The sequence below is a fragment of the Cyprinodon tularosa genome, unplaced genomic scaffold (genome assembly GCF_016077235.1).
Source record: "Cyprinodon tularosa strain WSP-4 unplaced genomic scaffold, ASM1607723v1 ctg268, whole genome shotgun sequence".
In the NCBI taxonomy this organism is placed as follows: Eukaryota; Metazoa; Chordata; class Actinopteri; order Cyprinodontiformes; family Cyprinodontidae; genus Cyprinodon; species Cyprinodon tularosa.
Window position 1 is genome coordinate 812,551 of NW_024038972.1, and position 24,018 is coordinate 836,568.

Consider the following 24,018-nt stretch of genomic DNA (forward strand, 5'->3'; position numbering starts at 1 on the left):
ATATATATATATAAATAAACACTTTTATTTGGGTGTGATTAATTATTTCACAGTCCTAATTTATTTATATTTACATACATACTTTTATAATATGAATATTATTGTTATAATAAAATATGGAATACTGACAGAAAAGGCTTATTGTGTGGCAACCTCTTGGTGTAGAAGCATAATCCAGGTTTCAAATTAAAGGTAACACTTTGAAGTTTCATGTAGACTATTCGGATTAATATATTATATCAGGGGTAATTACACAAAAGTTCCTATTTTTAAACCATTATAAAAGTGACATTTATTTGCTATTAAAATTGGTACAATAGTCCCCTTCACAAGTATATATAGATGTAGCATGTTGAAATCCCCACCTACACTACTGTGATGGTATACACATGGAAGACAGAGATTTAAAAAATGACCCAAAAAACATAGCTTGGCTAATGCCCTTTGAAAAGGAAGGTTTTATTGAGCTTCTGTGTAATGTACAAGAGAGCGTGGTCCACAAGGCCATCAAAGCGGACAGGAAGGTAGCTGTGGTCATGTACTAGTGCAGGAATGTCAGCAAACGGGGATGGAAGATCTTCTCCTCCTGCTTACACATTATATAACCTGCAGAAACAAAAACAAAAGTGACCAACAACAATTCACGGTGTATAAGATTGGTATATCAATATGTGATTAAATTTCAATGATACACATGCCCTTTGAAGATGAGCTGGAAAGTTGAAAATGTTTGGCACAACACCATCTTTAAGTTGTCCAAAGGAAACTAATACAAACTTATAAAAGCTTTGAGTCAACAACAATCTTGTAATACTATTATGTCATAGCAAAAGTCTGGCATCTTCCTTTTAATAAACCCAGCAAATTCCTGTAACATAATGTAAGATGTGTTGACAGACCAAATCGATTGGAAATCATGTTAAATTCTGCCTCTTCCACTGATGTAAAGTTGCTTGTTAACGTTAGCAGCTAGCTAAACTGTAACGTTAGCTGCTAACTTACTAACGTTAGGTCTCACTTTGCAGCTTCTTGTTATTAGCCAGCTAACGTTAGGCTAATAATGAAAATACAACAACACTCAGATTATTGTTATTAGCCAACTAATAACTACAACCACATCCACAAATATTGTAATTTACACCAAAGATTAATTGTCATACAATCGTTATTGGTGTCAGTAAAACCTATATAATTGACTAATAATCTCAGCCTTGATAACTTGCGCAAGTAGCCGTGATGCACAACTATGCTGCATGATTAAGTCCTTTTTCGACAAGAAAATATGCAGTTTCGACATGTTCAAGCATCTAGAATTATAGCCACGTTCATAATGTTTGTAAGAAACCAAACTGTTTGTAAATCCGTCAAGAATTCAGTGAGATAAGAGTATTTGTGTTCGTGCTGATCACTCACCTTACATTAGGTACCACAGAGCACAACAGAAAGCCTGCCTGAGGTAAGATGGCCGCCGGTGATGACGTTTGAGACTCCGCTATAAGATATCTAGCCTTTATTATGGATATCTATGGTCTAACCTGCACATTTTCCATTTTGCAGAGGTAACCTAGTAGTTCGGAAGAGGATTAGGGCCACTGAATAAAAAATTAAATAAGGTTAACTGATTTTTAAATTTTATTTCAGTTTAATATGGGAAAAAATACGAATTCTAATCTCAGAATTCTGACTTCTTTTCTCAGAATTCTTACTTTTTTCTCAGAATTATGACAGCTAACAAACATGTTAGCTTCAAGCCATAGCCATGTCTGTTAGTTATCTTGTTTTAATCACCTTCTTCCATTAATGAAATATTATAACCAGGGACCCCTAGGGCACGTAAAAAGTCACCTAATTCCTCCAACGTGTTACTGGCCCTCCCAAACAACTCACATCTTTGTCACAGAAACTGAGTGCTCCCACATCTCTTCCTTCATGGTGCCCGCCTACATTAAGATCCAAAATTCTGAGATTAAAGTCAGAATTCTGAGATTAAAGTGAGAATTCTGAGGAAAAAGTAAGAATTCTGAGATTAAAGTCAGTATTCTGAGAAAAAAGTCAGAATTCTGAGATTAAAGTCAGAATTCTGACTTAGTTTCCCATATTAAACTGAAATAATATTTAAAATTCAGTTCACTTTTTTTTCGGTGGCCCTTATCCTCTTCCGTATTGTAAGGTACGTCTGCAAAATGAATAATTCGCTACTCTATAGTTTTTAGGGATATTTGTCACCTCTGCTAAGTTTTGTCTTAAAAAAAATCTGAATAAGATTTGTTAAGAACTGCTACCGGTATATGTTTTAAAGTGGCTTTTTAGTAAGTCGTGTTAAAAGGATTTAACTTTTTATTTATGATACATCTTGTAAAACAAATTATTTTATACTATATTATATAATAACTATGTTATTTCATTGTAGAATAATGTATAACATATATTAGTAGATTTACTTTTGTTCATCTTTTGTTCACCTCAGTTATTCAATTAAAAATTCTACCCAGAAATATTTTATTAATCCCAAATGTATATTAAATGTTGAAGTAAATCAAACAGTTTGTATAAAACTGAAGACACTCACTTGTTGCTTAACAATTTTTTTTTGAAGAGGATGATCACTGTTATTCATAATTTTCTTTGCTTTATGAAAAATTATTCAATGTGAAATCATCTCAAGAGGATTTCGATGAGTTCCTAGAACAGAGCTTACCTCCTTTATCATGTTGTTGAGCTTTTAAGCAATTTTCTACATGTCAACATCTTAAGAACTTTGTAGATACTGTTTAACATAGATGAAGGTCTACTGACTGATCTAAGTGCTAAAAAATTTCCACAATTGAACTGATTATGCATAGTTTTCTCTAATAAAGAATGCTTTATTTATTTTTAGTTTATCTATTTATTTATTTTTTCTGCTCTTTTACAAGGAAATTGTGTTTTTAATTACTTAATCTAGGGATTTAGGCTTAAACAACAATTATATTGTCATTTTGTATACACAGTGTATACAAATCAAAATTTGGTTTTGTACAGCTTTCATGATATTTCCATTCCTTAAAGTGATGCAGTGATCAAATGTAAACAGTGTGGGAGAAAAAAAAGACATTGTGCAAAAAAAAAAACGCATTGATATGGAAGTTCAGGGCATCAAATATATACGGTGCAAACATGCAGTGTTTTGATTTGGTGTGGTCAATGTGAATTTATTATCTAAAGCTGTAAATATGCCTTTTCTCTATGAAATGTTTTGCTTGAGAAAACCTGACAATACAGGTATTTATGAAAGTTTAATGAAAACTGTAAAAGGTAAATAAGAGTGTGGCTTAAATGTATTTCACCTACTACCATATGTTTGATGGGTTTGGTTGTTGAACAGTAGGAACCAATTTTCTTAGTTCCTAGTTTCCGGAGGAGACTATTTAGAGCGGACCATGGCGACGGACGAAGGGATCCGTGGAGAGAGAATTGGTATTTCTAACCAAAATAAGTCCAGCCTGACTTCTCCAGAAAAAGTCCGTGAAATTCTCAATGAGGGGGTTTCTGCAGTGGACTCCGACTGCAATAGGTGAACAATGCGACCAAACACGCGTTCTTCTTTTAAGGGTTAAACGCTAGCCGAGCAGCTCACGGTAGCCGCTGCTCCTCTTTTGCTTTGCTTTGGTTGAGATGAGCATGAGCATACAGCCATGCCCTCTAGCTGTTAAACATTTCTGCTGAACAATTTCAAAAATCCTTCATTTAACAAGGAAAATAATTTAAAAATTAATACCTTTTAAGAGGGTCTTGGTCAAAATTAAACTTTTATGTTAAAATGTTGCAGAATTGTTTCTCTTTATTTGAATATCCATCCATTTACTAGTTCATCTGTTAATGTGCTTTTTGGTCGTCCTGTTATCCATCCATCCCTCTTTCCACTCATTTATATCATCCTGCTGTTTTTTGATCCATAGTTTGATTGATCTCTTTCAGCCTTGTCTGTTTGTATTCACTTCCTCCATTTATCTGTCTTTTCCCTCCTACTATCCATCTTTCTGTCCATTTATCCATACTTTTCTTTATTCTTCTGTCTGTCCCCACTTTCATCATTCCCATCAGTTCCATTCACCCATGTGTTAGCTGCCTTGTTTAAAGTTTCATTTGTTTCTTTATACTTGTTTTGTTATATACCAAAATTGAATTAAAAATGTCTTTAAAAAAACGTGGGTGTTTAAGCTAGAGAAAATATCACATTTAAAAAAAGAAAACCATCACAGGAACCCTCTTAATATCCACCTAATTTCTGGGAAAGTCGCCTATTTTTCATCCCCAAATGGAAAAGTAAATAACTGAGGAACTGTAAGCCCAACTTACATGTGTGATACATTATTTGAACATGATGCTATATCTCTGTTAATTGTGCTTTGGTGCTCACTATGTCCATAAAATGAACTAGGTGGTTGAATTGTGGAGAATCTAAGCTTTCCAACGATGTCTAACTTGTCTATATTGGTAAACATTTTACCATTGTAATTAATTTGAATGCATTCTGAGTTATTTGTAAACACTTCTCCTATGAGATATTAATGGGATATTTGCTCTGTTCCTTTGAAGGAAAACATATTTTTTTGCTGATTATGTCTGAAATCAATGTGTATTTCTGTACTTTCAGCAAACAAGGAGATACAAACAATCTGGAAGTAAAAAGCAACGCCCTAGCACCCTGTGAGACTACAAACCATGAAGCTTTTTTCTCCAGAGTGGAGTCATATTCAATATCCTTTTCTTATTGCATGTTCTTTTAGGTAGCTCTCAGCTAATAGATGTTTTTTACTGTTTAATTCATCCTAACAATAGCAGGATTTCTGTTTTTTTTTATTTAAAATACTGTAATCCATAGAGTGTAATTCTCCTTAGCATTGTACTGTATGAAATGGGCAGCCAAGCCACACATACTGTCACCTCTGATGTGTGCCAGATATGGTTGGGTCAACGTTGGTAATGACATGCTAAAGTGCTCCAGCTGCCAGGCTTTCCTTTGTGCATCCTTACAACCATCTTTAGACTTCGAAAAATGTAAGCAGAACTTCAAGCAAACGACTTTTTCCCGAGCTTGAGCTTTTTAGTGTGGCCAGGATGAGGTTTATATTAAAGCAAAGTCAAGTTTTCTCTTTTTGATTTTTGTAATAGATAAAACTCGAGTTGCAGAAATATCGACGCAGCTTCAGACGCAGCATGAAAAGTATTGCCCTTGGCCTGACTTTCCTTGTCCAGGTAGGAACAGCCGTTGAGCTACAGCTGATATAACAAAGCTGCAGTCTTCTTTTAATCACAATATATATTTGATTTCCTAGAGCGGTTCTGGTTGGTTTCATCTTCTGAACCATCAGCGCTTCTTACTGCCCTTCTGGAGCGCTTTCAGAGCACATGCATCCTGGCACAGCAGCTGCCAGCCATAAGTCCAGAGCTACTGAAGTCCATGGTAAACTTATGTGAATTGAAGCTAAATATCATTATCTATTTTCGATTATTCCGACATAATTGTTATCTGGTGAATTTTATTTTATTTTATTTTATTCCGGTAGTCTCTCACTGAGGATGTTATCAGCATTGTGCTGCAGTTGATGGAGGAGGAACAGAAAAGAAAGGGAGGGACTCCATGCTCTGAACCTTTAGCTGTGCAGGTGTCTGCGTGCATTGTCTCTCTCTGTGGATGGGGAGCAAAGTAGGAGGAATTTTCTTCTACCCTGATGTGTTTGTGTATCCCATGGAAACGGTTACTAATACACTCTTTGCTCCGTTTAGCCCATCTCTACATTCCATGAGCCTACCAACACTCTCCTGCTCCTACTGTATGCGGAAGGTCGGCTTATGGAACTTCCATCAGATAGAAGGTGCGGCAGGTGACACAGAGACCCCACCAAACTCAGCAGGACCCTCTGGTTCCACAGCGGGGCATGCGCCAGCAGCTACTGATGGGGATGTTTTTGGGTCAGCCTCACCCGCTCCAACTCCAACAACTCCATGTCGCATGAAGCTTAGGAGCCAGGACTCCACTCGCACTGACCAGGCAAGCTCTATGAATGTGGATATTTTAGAAACAGTCTTAGACTTCATCTATTTCCATATATTTTTTCCCATCACATGGTAGGTACGTAGTGTTTTGTAACGTCCAGTACAGGTCTTCCTTGCTTTATTTAGCATTGTGCCTTTTAGAGTATTTTAGAATATTGTCTATATCAGCGGTTGACTAATTTAAAATAATGATGAACAGGCTTCTGCAGCACTCGGTGGCTGCTGAGGATGTCATGCAATCATTTGAATCAACAAAGAATCATCTTAAACTTGAACGAAGTAATAAACATTCAACTTTGGTTTTGTACCGTATTCCTGCACTGATGCAGTTTTTCGATCCCCCACTCCCACAGACTGCCACTCTGGCTCTCTGAGCAAACCCTTAATCCCACACTGCACCCCGGGCGCTGCACAATGGCAGCCCACTGCTCCCCAAGGGGATGGGTTAAATGCAGAGATGTAATTTCCCTCTGGGATTATTAGAGTATATAAAATCAAAAGAAAAAAAAAGCTGAAATTTTGCAGTATTTGTGTTCAAGAATCCATGTTGTACTGCTCCTGCTTCAACTGTTTAGGACCGACCCATAACATGTCAGCCAATCATGTTGCAGTTTTATGGCGGGAAATATAGCTGTGACAAAAGCAACATCTGCCGAGCTCACAATTCAAACAAAAATAAACATGGGAGCTCAGGAGGACACACCCCTACAAGCTTAGGATGTACTTTCTCATGGTGTCTACTGATATTTTATTTTAATCCCGACTTGCTTAAGCCAAACTTTAGTCCTAAGGCATTAGGTGACACTACGTTCAGTGAGCTCGAAAGGTTACATCTTCTTTGTCAGGAAACTAAAAGCCAGCAATATAATTATTTGTACTTAGGAGGTAAAATACAAATCTGTCTAGAAAAACATTAGAATTTATAATAAGAAACAAACAATTTCTTCATTTAGATTTTCTCAGACTTCTCGAGCTGTAGGACATGAAAACCAAATGCTGATTTGTTTAGTTCTGGTCCTTTGAACACTGAGTAAGCAGACGTGTAGTGAGCTGATACATCTACTTGATGGCCAAATACCAGTCAGAGATATCATTTTAAAAACGAGAACCACAATGATTTGATCCATTTTGATGATATTGGTCAAGACTCATGCAAAGGTATTTTGATTAGAGCTGCCTGATATGTACTTTTGTTTCATAAGTTGGTTTAACAGTTGGACTTAAATTTGGGTCTAACAACATCAAGGATTGTTGCTTCCTCTTTAGTCTGTTGTTGTCTAGTTGAAAACTTCAAACACTCTTTAAGCGCTTTAATTTCTTATCAGTTCTTTAAGCTCATTTTAAACTTGTTTTTGTGTTTGGTGCAGGATGAAGGAACTCCCTCTCCAGTGGCTCTGCGTGCCCGCAGCAGAGATTCACCTAGTCCAAGTGAAGAGCTGCCAAGTCCTTTAAGCAGAGGCAAGAGACCTGCGACCCGAAATCGAGGACAGGGGTTTGGCTCAGGAACTGATGGCACTGCCCCTCTACACCCTCCAAAACGCCTGTGCCTCTCATCCGCTGGTGGTCCAGTAAGACTTAACGTCATTTCTAAGCATCATGTCCACCTGCTGCACTTTCTATACAGTGTTTTCCTCTTTGTTTTTTGTTTTTTTACTGTGTTCCTAGTCAGTAATGAATAATATAATTGGTTATGGGGAGTGTCCGGTTCCATATTTAAACTAAAAATGTGTTTATTAATTGTGATTGTATCTACACTTTTGGAAATCCTTTCCTTGAGGGAAAAAAAAAAACAATTTTCCAAAAAAAATTTTGGAAAATTATCACATATCTGATTAAAGACCTTTTATTTTTCTAAAATATTAGGGTGGTCCTCTGCCCAAGAGAGCCTTTGACCCCCTTACTCAACACAGAGACTGGTGTCCCTGGATCTCTGAGGGGAAGGAGAACATGGACCCAGAGGTGGCATCCCCTGTAGTAACAACTTCAACAGTTAATCAGCAGGCCTGGAAAGCTGCTCTTGGTCTCCTCATGCCCACAAAGAAGAATGCCAATGCACAAGGTGGCACACCAGCACAGGTGAGTGGAAAGCTCTGATCTTATGGTTTGTGGGGAGGAAAAATAGAACTGTTAACAGTATTTGTTTTTCTTTTCCTGCTAGGGCCCTCGTGACAAGACTAAAGGAGTGTTTGCTATCCTCCGTCAGTGGCAGGTATCCTCCTCACCTCAGAACGTTTAGATCCAAAACCTGCCTTTTTTTTTTTTTTTTTTACTTTAGGTCACCAAAAGCTCCATCCCAGCATTTAAGGAGAATCATATATTAATGTATGTCACTCCTTATTGTTGTATTTGTTATAAATAAAGTGTTGTTTGAGGTAGTGTTGATGTTTCAAAAAAGAAAGGATTCCTTGCGGTGTGACAAACATTTCACTTTTACTAACTGTACCATGCCTTGCTGTTTATTGATACTTGATAAACCGTTTGCATTTTGTGACATTGCAACCACACATTTTAATGTGTTTTATTGATTGATACATGACGACGAAGTAGATTATAAACGTGAAATGGAAGACAAATGTTGCATCCTAAATGGTGACTGAGTGAGAGGAGGGGTACCTTCTGGAGACGTTGCTAATCCAACACAGAGCGAGACAGAGACATGACAAACAACCATGCATGCACAAAGTCTAAATTAGAGGAATCGATTTAGTAAACTGTTTTGTTTTTGGAGTTGGAAGGAAAGCTGGGGAGAGAAAGATATGCACTAGGAGAGCATGCAAATTCATTCAGAACAACCCCTAAAATGAAACTAAACAAATTCCCGTTACACTTAGATTTTTATTCTTCACTCTTTTGAAAGTAATGCATTTTCTTTTAGCTTTACAATAATTCTCTGCTTTGTGACATTTTGTCACTTAAAATAAACATTTAGCTTGTAGTTGTAATGTGAGCAAAGGGTGTGAATAAAAGGCATCGTGAAGCTGGATTGGTTTCTGCCGTGGTCTTGGTTTTGGAAGCTGAACCACCTTGAAGACCTGTCCATGTCATGTTTTTAATGAAAATAGATGAATATCTTTTTGTGAGAAACAGCCATTTGGCATCAACACTGGAAAGAAGTTTTTTTAAAGAGCCTATATCATGCAAAATAAAGATACTTGGGATTTTAAATATGTTATGTTTTTCCTTCATCAAAATCTGCACAGTTGGAAGAACACAACTTCGTTGCATTTTGACACCCATGTAGTTTTTAAGGCATTATTTTATCATAGATCTGTCTATAGATGACATTAAAAGACTTTTTTTTTTTTAAGCATGACATAGTACCTTTAATGTGCTGTATAGCTGTTTGCTGGAATTGAATTGATCAACCTCATTAAAAGAACAGACTGTGAGCAACTTAGGTTTACGCTTTTCATACTTTTGGCTTTTTAAAAATGTTTGTCTTTTTTTAACATTTTCATTTGATCTTTGTCTTCCTAGGCTTTCTGAAGGGAATTTAATAAAGTAGTTTTCTGAAAGGTTTGTTTCAAATTTAGTTTTTTGCTTGAAAATAAGTAAATATTTTTTGAAACATGACATACTGAATTGTAAATGCATCTGAAATAAAACCCCAAAATGTTTTTTTTTTTTGTGTTGTTTAAATTGCTGGTTCCCATAGTGTGACTTGGGGCCCCAATGAAGGTCACAAAATAAAACAAAGTAGTGGAAGAAAAGGGCAATTGAAATGAGGATTGTAGATTTTTAAAAGAATTTGAGTTCCAAAAGTTTGAAATAACCCTTTTTGTGATAAGTGGCATTAAATAGTTTTTTTTCTAAACTGGATTTTAAAATACACATGTTTCTTATAATATAGGTCCTGTAAAAATATGTTTATTTCTAAAGATAATTTGTCAACCATAAAGCTTATCTAGAGTTCAAGTCTTTATAAGAGGCAGTCATTAAAAAGAACATTTGAGACAAGTTGGTCTTTAAAAGGATTGAAGTGACTAAAGCGAACACAGCAGCAGTTATGAAAACAACTAAACTATGTTAACGTTTCTAAAGGGGAAAAACAAAATGGATCACCAGTGTTATGGGACACAATATTGGTTTTAAAAATATCTTTTCAGATTGATTGTTATTTACAAAACAGGGCAGAAGTCTTATGGTCAGCACAAAATGTGGAAGACTGCTGATTTGGCAGCCCTTGAGGAGAAAGTCACTGCAACTCTTCATAGTGAGGATGAGCTATGAAAGGTCGTTGCTAAAGAAGCTGGTAGAGTGCTGCTTCCAAGCACATTAAAATGTGAGTGGAAGCAAACAGTGAGGTCAGAAATGTACACAAGCAACAGGAATGAGCTTAGGGGGGTCATGGAGCGAAGCCCCTTCAATAGTTTGAGGAGGTTTACAAGCTATGGATTTCAGCTACGGTCAGTGCTTCAAAAGCTGTAACACACAGACATTGTTTGTGATGAACCTTTTGCATTATGTTTAGCCATATATCAATCAAGGATAATGTTAAAGGTGCTTTACTTCAGCAAAGAATAAAAATTACAGAACTTTGTCTTGGTGGTCCTAAGTCCTCTTTTCAGATGAAATCTTAATTATACATGTTATTTGGAAGTCGAGGTTCAAGAGTTGGGAGGAAGAGTTAAGAGGCACAAATTACTTGAGATCCAGCATGATGCTTCATTAGTCAAGGGTTATTTAGGAAGCTGTGTAACAGTTTTATTAAATCCAAAATCAGCACAGTGGTCTACAAGGAAATGTTTTAACTTTAATTCAACTCAATTCAAAAATACGTTATCAATCCCAAATTTTCGATTCAGTTCATTTATATAGCGACAATCCACAGCACGTCATTTAAAAGCACTTCACAGTTCACCAGATCATACAGTCAAATTGATTCAAATTTTCTATCTAAGAAAAACCAGTTGATTGCATTGACTCGAATGCAATCCCTCACACTAAGCTTGTAGCGACAGTGGAGAGGAAAAACTCCCTTTTAACAGGAAGTAACCTCCAGCAGAACCAGGCTCAGGCCCAAAGGAAAATTAAATTGCCTGTGACATATTTTACCGTCACATTTATGGTTGACGATTTATGGTTATGATGCCTCTCTATAGCTGCTGGAAATATTTTGTAACATGTTTACATTAACACTGGACTATGAAATAATAAAATTGTGTAAGAAATGTTTGCTTTAATGTGATGGGTCCGGTTTTCATTGAATAATTGTACATTTCTGATACAACAGTTTAGAAATTGTATTTAGCTTGATTTTGAGCATTAAAATAACAGAGGGCTTTGTTTATTTGGGTAACATCAAAATGTAATCTCGGTTACATACTCATAATACAATGCTTATTCTTTTTTTATTCATAGTCCAATTGGATTTAACTATTCAAGTGTATATATGATTAGTAAGGTATTATTCAAACTGGAGGTCTTCAACAGGGGGTAAACAGATAAATGGAGGCAGAAGACGTCTTTCAGTCATCAATGCACACATTCAGCGACACACAGGAGCTCTTTCAAGCTGGGCACCGTTTCATTCACAACACCTGTCCCATCAACAAGGAATCAGAATCAGAAATACTTTAATAATCCCAGGGAGAAATTATTTTGGTTACAATATTTCATATGTAATAGAGTGACTATAGGACCAGTTTGATATAACACAATTTCATACAATATATGTAATTAGGGGGTCGCTGCTCTATTTTGCCATCAGTTTGGAGGTCATTGGCCTCCTGGAAAATGTTGAAAACCCCCTGAATTAAACGATTACATCTAGTTTGGACAGGAAACCTTTTCAGGGTTAAATAAGGACAGGTGCAGCTATAGGTTGGAAGTTTTCAGAGGATTTAACTGAAACAAAGTAACAAAATGTGGAAATTTTATAAAACAGTAAACGTTACTGAGTAACAATAAGTGGTCTGTAGTTATCTGGAACATTTTTCTCACAATATACATTATTTTCTACATTCTGGTGATTTTTAGAGAAGGGAGGTAAAGCAGAATGTGCCCTACTAGAATAATTGCATCTTAAATATACTTTAAACTAAGAATTTCACAACTTTGTTCATTAATAATTCTCTGCAGTTCAAGTAAATTAAACAATTGGAAGCTAATAAGCTATTACTGGATTACTGCCACTGATACAGAAACCAGTGGAAACTTCACTGTGTATGAATATTTGCTAATAGGCTAAAGATGAAACAGCTTCAATTGTTATGTTATTAGTTTTTCTTACAATAGTCAAAACAGCTAAACAATTCAGACCTTCTAGGAGGCTGTAGATTTTATAAAAAGTCACCATGGAGACAGCACTTCTCTGGATGTTTCAGTTTGGAAGGTGTGATGGAAATTAAGTTTTTAAACATATTCAGTGGACCAAAATAAAGATAAATGAATAAGATAAGTAATAATAAAAGGAAAACATCCCTGTGGTTTCTCCTCTATGAATCCAAGATGAATGAGTTGTTCTGCACATCTTCTCTGTATGTGGTTGGTCTTTTCTTGGGTGGCTGATATTTTGAAACATAAAATACAAAGGTTCCTTTTCTTTTTGTGGAGCTGGGTTTGAGAGGCAAACCTGGAAGCTTTAAGAATTAAAGCTAATTAATTAAACCAACACAAATAAAAATATTTGTGTTGGTTTAATTACTCCTAAAAGCCAATGGGAGATTATTAAACTAGACTGAGTTGAGTTTTAATGTCTGTCATATTTTAGTGTGAGAAATTGGGAATATGGAGTGAGAGTGTGTGAAGACACTGAGATGGGTGAGTCTCACCCCCAATGGGTGAGAGTTGACAACCCTGCATCCCAACGGCGTAGATTTGATTTCAACTTTGGTAGGGACACAATTGGTCTGATGTCACTGGTCCTATGCAAACATATGCATGCTCATTTTTTTATGCTTGACATGAAAATCAGGGTGTATTTCATTTAAAGAGAAAAAAGCAGCATTTGTTGCTACATTTACACAAATTTTATAAGCACTACACACACTAGATGCTGTTTATCAATGGCTAAAGCTTAACTGGCTCTGATGAATGAGGAATTAGGACTTTTTTCCACTTTGAGATTTGCATTTGAAATTACCAGCGACTAAGACAGTAGGTAAATCTGTGCCTATTTAACAGAATATAGTTTAAATATGTCTGCTATATGTGGATTAATACTTTTTTTAAAAGATATAGTATTGTGCAGAGGTAAAACCCACTCTTATCTTTTAAATGTTCTCTTTGTATCATGAAACAAAGTGAAATAATAGATTCAAGGGACGCCAAATGTATTGTATTTACATGTGCATTGGAACTAGAAAATGAACTGACATTCACTCTACGAGTTGTACATCTAGGCTGTAGTTACTCTGTTTAATCCATTTCATGTATTTTATTTAGGGCTGAAACAATTCATCGGATTAATCAATTATTGAAATAATGTCAACAAATTTAGTAATCGATTTATCGTCAACTGGAGTATAAAGACTCTAAAACATGTCTTTAGCTCACAAAGCAACCCACTTGGAGCAGGAATTAAACCAAAATTGTAAAAAATAAATAAAGAAATAAACATTTTGCATTTTAGATTAAAAAAATGTTTTCGTCTATCAATATTCTCCATCCAGAACTCATGTACTGCTAAAACAACGCTGTATTGTAAATTATAAACTAATACTAATATAAACTAATATATATAAGTTATGTTGTTCACATGTAATTGTTGGTAAGGCAAGGCAAGGCAATTTGTATAGCACAATTCAGTACACAGACAATGCAAACTGCTTTACATGAATAAAATATATGAAAATAAAACAGAATCAAAGCAAGTAGGAAAAAAATTTAATTAAATAAAAAATACAGAAACAAAAAAGAACATTAAAAACAGTTGGACTAAAGAAAATAAAAAAGTTGAACTAATGATGTTTCAGTTGAACTGGTGGGGACAAGTAGGTCGGTCCAAAATTTTGTTAGGGACAGGGCCCTATGCTGTGGAAAGTTGCCTCCATTGTAGAAACTACAAACATGGCCATATATGGTGGCGTTTCTTGTCGCACATATATTGCGTCATTCGCGGAGGGATCCCTGCTTGTCAGAACCATGGTGAGATCGCAGAGAAGGCAGTGAACGGGAGAGAGACCTAACGTATATCTCCAACCCTCAACAGCGCTGAGACGGAGACACTTCACCCGTGAGGAGGTTCTGTCGTGGACATCTCAGTAAAACAAATGTTAACTTTCGGATAATATCGCCTGCTAGACTGCCTAGCGTTCCTGGGAGCTGGCTTTCAGCTGACTTACTGGCGTTCTGCGGTGGAAATAGCACAAAAAAATGTCGTCTCCGAGTCCGGGTAAAAGGCGAATGGATACTGATGTGGTGAAACTGTATCCTTTTATTAACTGAACATAACAGTATGTGTTCATGTATGCCTGAGTCCTGCCTGAGCTGTTTAAACGAACGCTGCTCTGTAGTCTGCCTGTGACTAAACATATTGGAATTTATCTGTGAATTACTGCTGTTTTGGTGTCAACAACATTTTGTTAGCAAAGCCAAATGTTAGCTATTTCTGTCCTCAGCTGCTTATCAGGACAACTCCATTAGCCAATCACATCGGTCACAGTTTCCTGTAGCATTTCTACACAATATGTGGCAAACGTTAGCTTAGCTTGTTTTTGTGTCTATTTGAAAACCATGTCTCCATGAAGCTGATGTTCTGCTATATGGATATAATCAATATTGAAGCACTAACTCATCCATGACTACACGAATCACCTTGTGTCAGTTTGGTTTCTTTGTCCAACTTGCTTTTTTTTTTTTTTTTTTTTTTTTTTTGTAAGGAGGTGGGAGTTGAGACAAACTGCCCCCTCAAACGTTTACGCAGCTTGTTTACATAACGTAAGGCTAACTGAAGAAGCTTTTTGTTTTTACTCCAGCAATAAAACGGTTGTCGTCGTTGAAGCGACATTCTTTCCGTCTATATTTAGTTGCTTTTTTCCAGCTACACGTTGTAATTTTGTTGTTAAAACGCAGCAGAGCTGTGCTGTGTAGTCTGTTGGTTAATTTCAACATCAAAATGGCCACCTGATCACTGTATCTCACTCTTCTTCCACTGTCTCGTGGCTCATTGCTGTTAATTTAAATGGCTGTTTTTTTTCGTTTTCGTTTTGATTTTAGACCTTTTGAGATACAAAGCTGCATCTAGTTTGTTCCCTACTTTTTTTTTTTAACCGTCCTCAACTGACTTGTTGTTTTTTTGTGCTGATGTGTTTTGGCTCTGACAATACAGAATTGTGCTGTTGAACCAGAGCATCAAAACAGGTTTCCAGCCCCACAAAATGTTCCTGAACATTATGAACTGATAGCCCCTCTCTCTTTTTTTTTTTTTTTTTTGTTTTTGTTCCAGCACAGTGAAAAACCCAGCTAAGTGATTGGACAGCCTGTTACTATCCGGAAACCATAAGGAGGAGGGGCTTAGAACAGCTGATGGGATGGCAGTGGAGCTTAGTTAAATAAGGGGTTTGGAGTGGGCTGGTCAAATGAAATAAGCAAAGGTTGCCCAAACAGGTTTAACTGATTTCTTTATGAGGGGGAGACAACTATTTTGTTTTAAATTCAAAGCTACACTTAATTTTTTTTTTTGTTTTTGAAAAAAATTGAGACGATTGCATTTAAATTTTTCTTGAAAAGCTTTTGCTTCAATGTAGCTGCCTCTATAACAAATATTAGTCTATTTTGGTGTCAGTCAGTCTGTGAATATATTAAATTCTTGCCAGAGATTCTCAATTAGATCTAGATCTGGACTTTGACTTGGGCAGTTGTGCACTGGAGATTCTTCCTGCTATTCGGTGTAGTAATGCATGTACGTTTAGAAATGCTTCCCCAGGACCAGATCTTTTGCAAACTTTTCTAGGTTGTTTCAAAGCATTGCCTTGTATTTGCAGCCACCCCTCATCTCCTGAAATCTGACCAGCTTCCCCTCAGCATGGTGCCATCGCTGCATTTTGTTGCGAGGCTTGCATGCATTTCTGGTTCTCTGCCTCACTCACTGTTTCGCATATTGGCTAAAAGGCTTCAGTATTGGTCTTTTTCGACCCGAGCACATTCTTCCCCATTTTGCACTGTTCTCCCTTACGGCTCTCTGCAAAGTGCATTTGGGACTTCTCATTGCTATCTTTACGGCCAAATCTCTTCTTTTTAAAATTCTTTTGTTGAAACTTTTTCCTGATGTCCAGATTGGTGAAGTGCATGACTAATATTGTCCCATTAACATATGACCCGAGCTCTTGTAGCACCTCCAAAGTCACCATTGAGCCCTTGGCCACTTCTCTGGCTAACATGTTCCTTTCTTGTCTTGTCGGTTTAGTTGAAATGCTGGCATGGCTGCTTTGCGGTTGAAATAAACTGCTTCTTTGCTAGATTGGAAACTGCTATGTGAGCTATTCAAACCTAAGGACATTGTATTTGCTTTTTTCTATGTAGCCCTGCTTAAAATGTTTTTGCTAAACTCGCTCCCTTGGATTTTATTTAGGGGTATCAAAATAAAAATATGCTGTATTTGAAATGTTGAGCTATGAATTTCAGCTCTCCATGTCTTAATAAATGTTGGCCTGTTGGATGGATCTTTACTACCTTTTCTACCACCACCAAATGTGAATTATCATGCAACAAATATGGTAAAGCTCTTGGTATCATGACAATAGGCAGGGAGAAAACATGATACTTGAGTTAAAGGTGCTGGGTATTGAGATTGATATGGTATCTTAATACAAAGTAAGATTGTAGCCATGTTATCATTATTAACAATCTGATCTAGCTTTTGAATTATTCTTTCTTGGGTTTTAAAAACATTTATAAATGAAAATGCATGTGCTGTTTGTGAAGGGGTCTAAAGCCGACTGGAAAGACGTGTTTGAAAGTCAAAGAACCATACATAGGCTTCAGCTCAAATGCTTTAGAATATGGAGGAAATCTGTCAGAAGTTGCTTTACGTTCATGTAGTTTACTAATGCCAGCTGATCAGCTTGATGTCACCGACCAGAATACTCACAAAGCAGAATTTCCGCTTTTCTTTTCTTCTACAAATGCTTTCTCCTCAGCTGTGTTTTAACTGCTACCTTGTGTATTTTCATCCCAAAATCTTCACATCAAAGATATTCCTCTGTGTTTGGTTTTGTCTAATTTCGGTCTACTCCAGGAGGCATTTTGTTGCATTTGCTTATGACAAACTGCCCTTGTTTGAACAAGTTTTTGTTTCTCCTACTTGACACCCTGTGTGTTTATTGCTGACAGTTGTGACAGACAGCTCAACTCCCCCCACTTTTCTAAGTGCATAAAACCTTGCAGTAGTTGAACAGCCACTGTCCTCATGCAGCTGCCTGACTGACAGACTGGATTTGCAGTATACCAACTGCTCAATTCTGCACAATGAACTATGTTTTTTTAGCAGAGCATTCTACATTAATGGTCAGCAGCAAGTGTTGAAGGGACAAGCATGTGCTTGAATGCCAGACCTAAACATGAGCGTTGCTGCCTCTATGGGGAGTTTTTGGTGTCAGAATTAAAGCAGTTTGCCTCATTATGATTGGTTTCTTAAATGAGGGGATAAAAATTAGCTAAAGCCTTTCTGTGGTGCCTTTTTTGCCCCCTCCTTGAGTGTAACTGCAGCCTGAAACTACTTTTAAGATGGCTTCAGAGAGGTTGTACGAATTAATTTTCTTTGAACACCAGAGAGTTAAGGATCTGGAGCGGAGGCCATGAGGGAATATTGTCATGATAAATCTCAGAATGACCTCAACGTGCAACATCACTGGTTTTTAAGCTTTTTTTTTTTTTGCTTTTTTTTTCAAAGCTAGGCTTCAACTTGTATTCCCATCTTGCTTTATATTAATAATATCATTGCTGCTTTGATCATTTCTGATTTTTGCACATTTCTTCATGTTCTTTTACTCCTTTTAAACTGACACATCAGAGATGTTCAAACTGAACCTCTTAAACCTAAATTTGACCCTTTTGTAAGTTTGATCCTTGATACAGTCCGTGTTGCTCGTAGATCTCTTTGGAACACGATTTTCCATAATGAGGATCTTTGCAGATCGTCTCATTGTAAAGAGCTTTAGGTTCAGCTTGTTGTGTAGGATTAGCCTCGACTCTCTCTACCATTTGCATGGTTTCATAGTAATAGTTGTTGAAAAAGTTGCTGTTTGAATTTGAGGACATTGTGATTCATCAAGTGACGGGGCTGTGGTAGAAATGCTGGCAAACTAGAAATGCTTCTAATGGGATACATTTTTTAGGATCCACAAATTGGTGACTTAAGTTTTTGCAAGTTTCTGTCAAGTAAATCCACACTGCTTATTAGCTTCATTTGAGTCAAGTTAATGACTTTTTCAGGTCATGTAAAGCGATTGGTGCATAATGATGCTCTCTACATGGTGCATTTCTCCAAAACACACCTATGTAACGGAGAGGATCGGATCCGTCATTGAAAGAGTCATATGACCCAGACTGCAGCTATACAGCAGTATGAGCTCCATTCTGAGTGCTAACTTAGCTAAAAGTTGATAGGCAGCAAAACAGAAGTGACACTTAGCCAATCAGACATATTTTTGGTTCTTTTATGTAGCATTTATTCTAAAAGGATGATTATGGGCCTCTTAATTTTGTGACATTCTAGCGTTGCTAATTGCTTTCAGTTGCTAACTGAAAGCTGACTTTGTATTTAGTGGGGATTTTATTTAAAACAAATCAACCCAAACTTGTACATAGTTATAAGATGGATGGTTAGAATTAGTATTATTTTTTTTGTAGTTGTACATTTAGTCCTGCTGGAAGGTGAATCTCTGTGTGTGTCTGTCTGAAACCTTTTGTCACCTACAGATTTTTCCTCCAAGTATCTCCCTTTAGTTAGCTCCAGTAATCTTCCATCCAACAAGCGACATGCTCCCCCTGCTCTGCAGTGAAAAGGTGACTACCGTGTTTCGCTCTTAGCTTTCACATGCTGTTAGCTTTTGCAGTTGCCACAGTGGCGTTGGGTGCTGGAGTTTCCCCTTCAATCGAAGGGTTGTTGGTTCGAGCTTTCAGCGTCATTGTGTCCTTGTCTCAAAAACACTTCACCTGCATTGCCTACTGATAGTGGTCAGAGTGGTCAAAGTACTGTGTAAGTACAGTCCATTGACATAAGTTTATTTGCAAGCTCATCTGACCAGAGAACTTTCCTTCCAGTTCATGAGTTTTGGCAGTTTTTATTTCTTGCCACTTTTACCTACAAACCAGATTTCTAGAGTGCATGGCAGTTTATTTCACCATATACTCCAACCTGAGCTTTGGACCTCTGCAGCTTGGTTTGAGCTACCCTAAGCTATTTATGGTGATTGAACAACAGTTTACGAGATGTTCTTAGCTTGGATAATTTTTTTTTTATTTGTTCACCAAAGATCCCCCCAAACAAACCTGTGAGTCCTTCACATAGCTGAATTTATACATGTATTAAATTCTACACAGCTGGATCCCATTTACTTGTTACATGATTCTAAATGAATTGTGTTGCACTGGATTTTAAATATTTAAGTCTGATAATAAAGTTTGACTGCAAATATGCATTAAAAATATTTTCCTGTTTGACAGTGTGGAAATGTCTAAATCTTTTATGCAGAGGACTGTATACACGTTCCCTTTTTAATAATTTATGGTCACTAATTCTTTTAATCTCAGTCCCATTTTGCTCAGATTCTTATTTTCTTTCGAATAGCATGAAGAGGTGTCTCTTTCCATTCATTAGATCGTCATACAATGGGAAGGCGTGTTAGGATGTTCTGTGTTACTGAAATTACAAATCACCCTTTCCTCCTTGTCTGCTGGAAGATTTGACAATGATGCAGTGGGGAATGGAGGGGAGTTCCATGAAGCATGGCCAACCATCATTTATATTCAGGACTGTAGGGATTTACCAGGGAGCGGTGCTGCATCTTTATTCTGTCTTTGTGTCCATCATATTAACATCACATAATTCAGATGTTTTTTATTAGTCCTCAAAATACGCTCCTTTCTTGCCTGTCTGTATTTTATTAACCTCCCCCTCCATCCTTTCCCATTTGAGCTGGATTCCAAGCCTGCTCTCTTTCTCCGCTCACCGCTTCGGCCCCATTGTGCTCTCTAAACGTGAAATCCGGACAGCATCAGCGGTGGGTTCTTTTTGTGTTTCACATTTACAGCAGCCCCGGTGACCTCCACCTCCTGCTGCTGTGTCAGAACGTGTCACCCAGTCACAGTCAGCTAATCTACCCCCCCTCCCCTTGCACCATTGTTGTTGGATTGGACAAACTGCAAAGAGTTAGCAGCAGTTTTCTGCTCATTCCTGAACAAGCGAGAGAATTGGAATCAGCATTTTAGAATGAGATAATTGAGATAGAATGAGTATTCAGGTAGGACTACAGCTTTGAGAATAATGAATTTTTGTTGTAATACTTGAATCTTAATGGAGTCCCTTTTATACAATTCCATCTAAAAGCCGCAGATGCAAAGTTTCAATCTCTTAGTCGGTTTCAATCTAAAATCAGCTCTCTTCTACACTTTTACCACATACCTGCTTAGGATGAGACATTTCAACATTACTAATATGTTTCTCAAGCTTCTGTATAGAGAAAACTATTTACCAGCTAGAATTATAGGATGAACTGAATCTACTCTGTTAGGATTTGATTTGGAAACTCAGTAAAATAATCAAAATGGATAAACTGGGTTCTGTATGACTGGAAATTCATTTGATCAGTTTGTCTGCTAAAGCACCTTAAAGCAACAGTTACTATGAATTGTAGCGTTTTGAAATATTAGATTGAATATAGCGGAGAACTTGTTTATATTAATGTATATTCACTATTTTGCAATTTTCTTCATGATTTTATTTCCTAAGTAACTTTGTCTCACTTGAGATTTTGCTTCAGGAATGAATGCACCCCCAGAAATGGTTTATTATGAAACATCAAGGTTTAACACTTCAGGAGGCTGTAGATATGGGGTCACTATATTAGGATAACAATTTGATAGTAAAAATTATCTCACAATAGTCCATATATTGCTCACTAATGCCCATTTTTAGTGTGCTTCCTGAGTACTGCAATCTGTCAGACTGTTACATTTGCATGCAGAGTTTAAACTCATTATATTTTAGATGCACTTCTCAACAATAACCATATATTGTATGGTATAATATTTCCTTAATCTCTATGAATTGAAGCATGTTTTTTTTTAATAAATATTAATTAGATTACCTAAGGACCTGCTTCATTACTTGCTCCTGTGATCACTGATGTTTTTTGTTCAAATTTTTCGTGCTGTATACTTTATCATGTGGGCCTGCTAGTGTCAGGGGAAAATCCTAATTAAATATATACTTTTTGAACATGTAAAGTAAAACCATAACCTTGTATTCTAGCTTCCTCATTTTAAACAGTTCCAGATTTTTTTTTTTTTTTGTTCAGTATTATTTGAATCTCTTTATGCAGTCTGTGTCTCTTTCTTTAGAGGAAAAGAAAGCCTTAGCTGTTGTAAAACGTTTAGTGGGATTGCCTGGCTGATATTTGATTGACGGTCTTATTTTGTGGGTCCTGGAGCAGTTTATATTTCACTGGAGGAGATCTGAGGCCCTCAGTGTTAATCCTACTATGCTTACAGTGATGCTTCCTGCACGCATGGCTGGGTACCCACAGAAAACCGATGGACTGAAGTTCCTGATTGTTTTGCTATTTTTCTAATTCAGTTTTCTGTTATCTGGGAGCTCAGCCAGGTTTTATGCCCTTGCATGGAGGATAGCCAACCATCAGGTATTTTGTAGGCTTAAATATTCATTTTTATATATATATATATATATATATATATCTATAAAGACCCTTATCCAGAGGACCACGCCAGAATGTCCACACCCTATCTGTTAATCAGCTCCTGTACATTTCTGGTCTGGGTAGAGCTGATAAATACCCTCTGCTTTATTTTTAAAACTACTTTCAATTGCAGGTTAGCTGTTCCTTCATTACACAGCTGGAAATCTCTCTTTTGTCGTCCAAACCAGACAGCAAACCTGGTCTGTGAGGTTTGCTCATTAGGCTGTAGCCTAAGACTTCGGGCTGTTGTGTCTCTTGCCCCAGCTCAGTTTTGCGTTCATTAATGATCGTGTCATTTGTTCCTGCACGCATGAGGCTGAGACGCACACGTACGCACACAAACACACTGACGGGCCCTGCTTGCTATAGCTGTAAATAGACTGTTGATTTAGTGAAGGGCTGAGAGGAGGAGCAGCTGAAGGATTCACATTGGATTGCAGTGGGTGGGCTCTCATCTCTCAGCAGTGAAGACAAAGAACTTGGCCTGTTCATGTCTGAGCTGCTTTAGCTCTCTCTGGGAGGCAGACTTCAATATATTTGGGTTTTCATCTAATGGATGAAAATCTACATTACAAAAAGAGTTTCTTTTGGGGGGGTTGTTGAGTGTCCGTCAATCTATTTTATATTACATTTTTTTAAAATAATTTAATGCTAAGATGGGGCGTCATTGATCTCCTTGGGGTACATTATTCTGCATCTTTTAGTGCACTGCGGCAATGATCAAATGGTTATTCTGCTCCTGCTCCTTTTGTGTTTTGTTTTTAGCAGGTGTAGTTCATGGGAAAACTCCATAATTCATTATTATTTACCTTTCTTTTTTTCTGAGAAAAATGAAACAATTTTGTTCACAGTTCATTTATTTCCCATCCAACCTTTAAAGTGAGTCCACCACTTCATCTGCCAGACATTTACATGTGGACCTCAGTGAGTCAGGCCTTTGAGGCCATATGTCCATTGATATGTAAAACCTGCTGCAAGGTTTTCTTCTGCACAGCCCACACATGCTGGCCCCAGCATCAGTATTCAGACACCAGAAGTGTCTGAAGGAGCTGGATGCTTTGAGAGCAAGTCGGTTTGAACATTGGGAAATTGGTTCCTGCTTTCAGTTTGAGCTCAAACTTTTGTACTGTGATCCAAAGATAAATTGTTGAAGGACATGTTTTGTTGTTTTCCTCTATGAACTAATTGTATTTCTATGCTTTTATGTGTGATTGTAGAAATATGACATGCACCAGAGGCTAGCTTGTATAATTTCTGCAGGTTTATTGTAGTGAAGCATTTACAGAGCTATAAAGATGCAAATCTTTTTTATTCTTGTAAAGTGGTAAAAAAAAATAAGAAGGAAAGCTTCATATTCCCACAGTTAAAGCTGTGCTAGTTGTATATTGTGGTCATAATTTAAAGATTTATTATGATTCCTAATATAAATCAACTTTTTTGCATTGATGGTGGGACGTTATCGATTAGTTCTTTTGTGATATTATAAAATTATTACTTTTGGGTATTCTACCTTAGTATGGTATTAAATTGAATAATTATAATAGGTTCAGCTGCTGGGGAAGAAACAAGGAAAAGTTTGTTCAATTGTAACCTGGCAATAAAGTTGTTTGTCAATCAATTTAGAGAGACAGGAAAAGTCTGGAATGTGCCTTTAAATTTTTCCAGCTCTAGATACGTATGGACATAATAAACAGAATATAGGACTGAATATCTACACATTGTTTGATTTAATTCCCCTAAAAACTAAAATATGTCTTTCTATAAAAAGTACATTCCTTACACACTCAGGATTTTTATCATTTTAATCCAGTTTCTCACTCAAAAACCACAGATAAAAGCAGGTGCGTTCTTCTAGCTCCTACATATGTTAAATCATGTTTAAAATTTTTGCTAAAATCTATAAATTGAATATTCTGAAAACATTTTGTCACTTTTTTCAGAAATGGAAACTGTAATATCATTAGATATAGAGTGGCATATTTTAAGCCTTTTTTTTGTCATTTTGAAATTTGAAATCCTAAAATTCAATGTATTAGTAAATTTAGAATAATGTGGAAAAAGATTAAAATATTAGACACTCTTATTGTTGAAGCTTAATCATCCAATTGATTTGAAAAAC

General features: G+C 36.7%; 2 protein-coding genes across 3 annotated transcripts in view; both read left to right on the plus strand.

The window, feature by feature from the left end:
- The first annotated feature begins 3,406 nt into the window (after positions 1–3,406).
- On the plus strand, positions 3,407–9,755 carry zc3hc1 (zinc finger, C3HC-type containing 1). Of its 2 annotated transcripts, none has more exons than XM_038289403.1 (10): positions 3,407–3,553; positions 4,637–4,739; positions 4,890–5,040; positions 5,155–5,238; positions 5,319–5,446; positions 5,550–5,689; positions 5,770–6,034; positions 7,407–7,607; positions 7,903–8,115; positions 8,198–9,755. In XM_038289403.1, the coding sequence occupies exons 1-10, from the start codon at positions 3,420–3,422 to the stop codon at positions 8,273–8,275; spliced, it is 1,497 nt and encodes a 498-aa protein (XP_038145331.1). In that variant the 5' UTR covers positions 3,407–3,419; the 3' UTR covers positions 8,276–9,755. The 2 variants fall into 2 exon arrangements, with proteins under 2 accessions (XP_038145331.1, XP_038145333.1); XM_038289405.1 differs by having other exon boundaries at positions 3,414–3,553; positions 4,895–5,040.
- A 4,349-nt stretch (positions 9,756–14,104) lies between these two features.
- ube2h (ubiquitin-conjugating enzyme E2H (UBC8 homolog, yeast)) overlaps positions 14,105–24,018 on the plus strand; it is a 28,785-nt gene continuing 18,871 nt past the window's right edge. Inside the window, exon 1 of the mRNA XM_038289380.1 lies at positions 14,105–14,408. Coding sequence (XP_038145308.1) covers positions 14,356–14,408 — 53 coding nt within the window. The 5' untranslated portion in view covers positions 14,105–14,355. The remainder of the gene's footprint in view (positions 14,409–24,018) is intronic.

Excerpts from the sequence above, each read along its gene's own strand:
- zc3hc1 (XM_038289403.1), top strand. The coding sequence starts at position 3,420 with ATGGCGACGGACGAAGGGATCCGTGGAGAGAGAATTGGTATTTCTAAC. Across the intron at positions 5,447-5,549 it reads CAGAGCTACTGAAGTCCATG|TCTCTCACTGAGGATGTTAT; the intron begins GTAAACTTATGT and ends TTATTCCGGTAG. Across the intron at positions 5,690-5,769 it reads CTCTGTGGATGGGGAGCAAA|CCCATCTCTACATTCCATGA; the intron begins GTAGGAGGAATT and ends TGCTCCGTTTAG.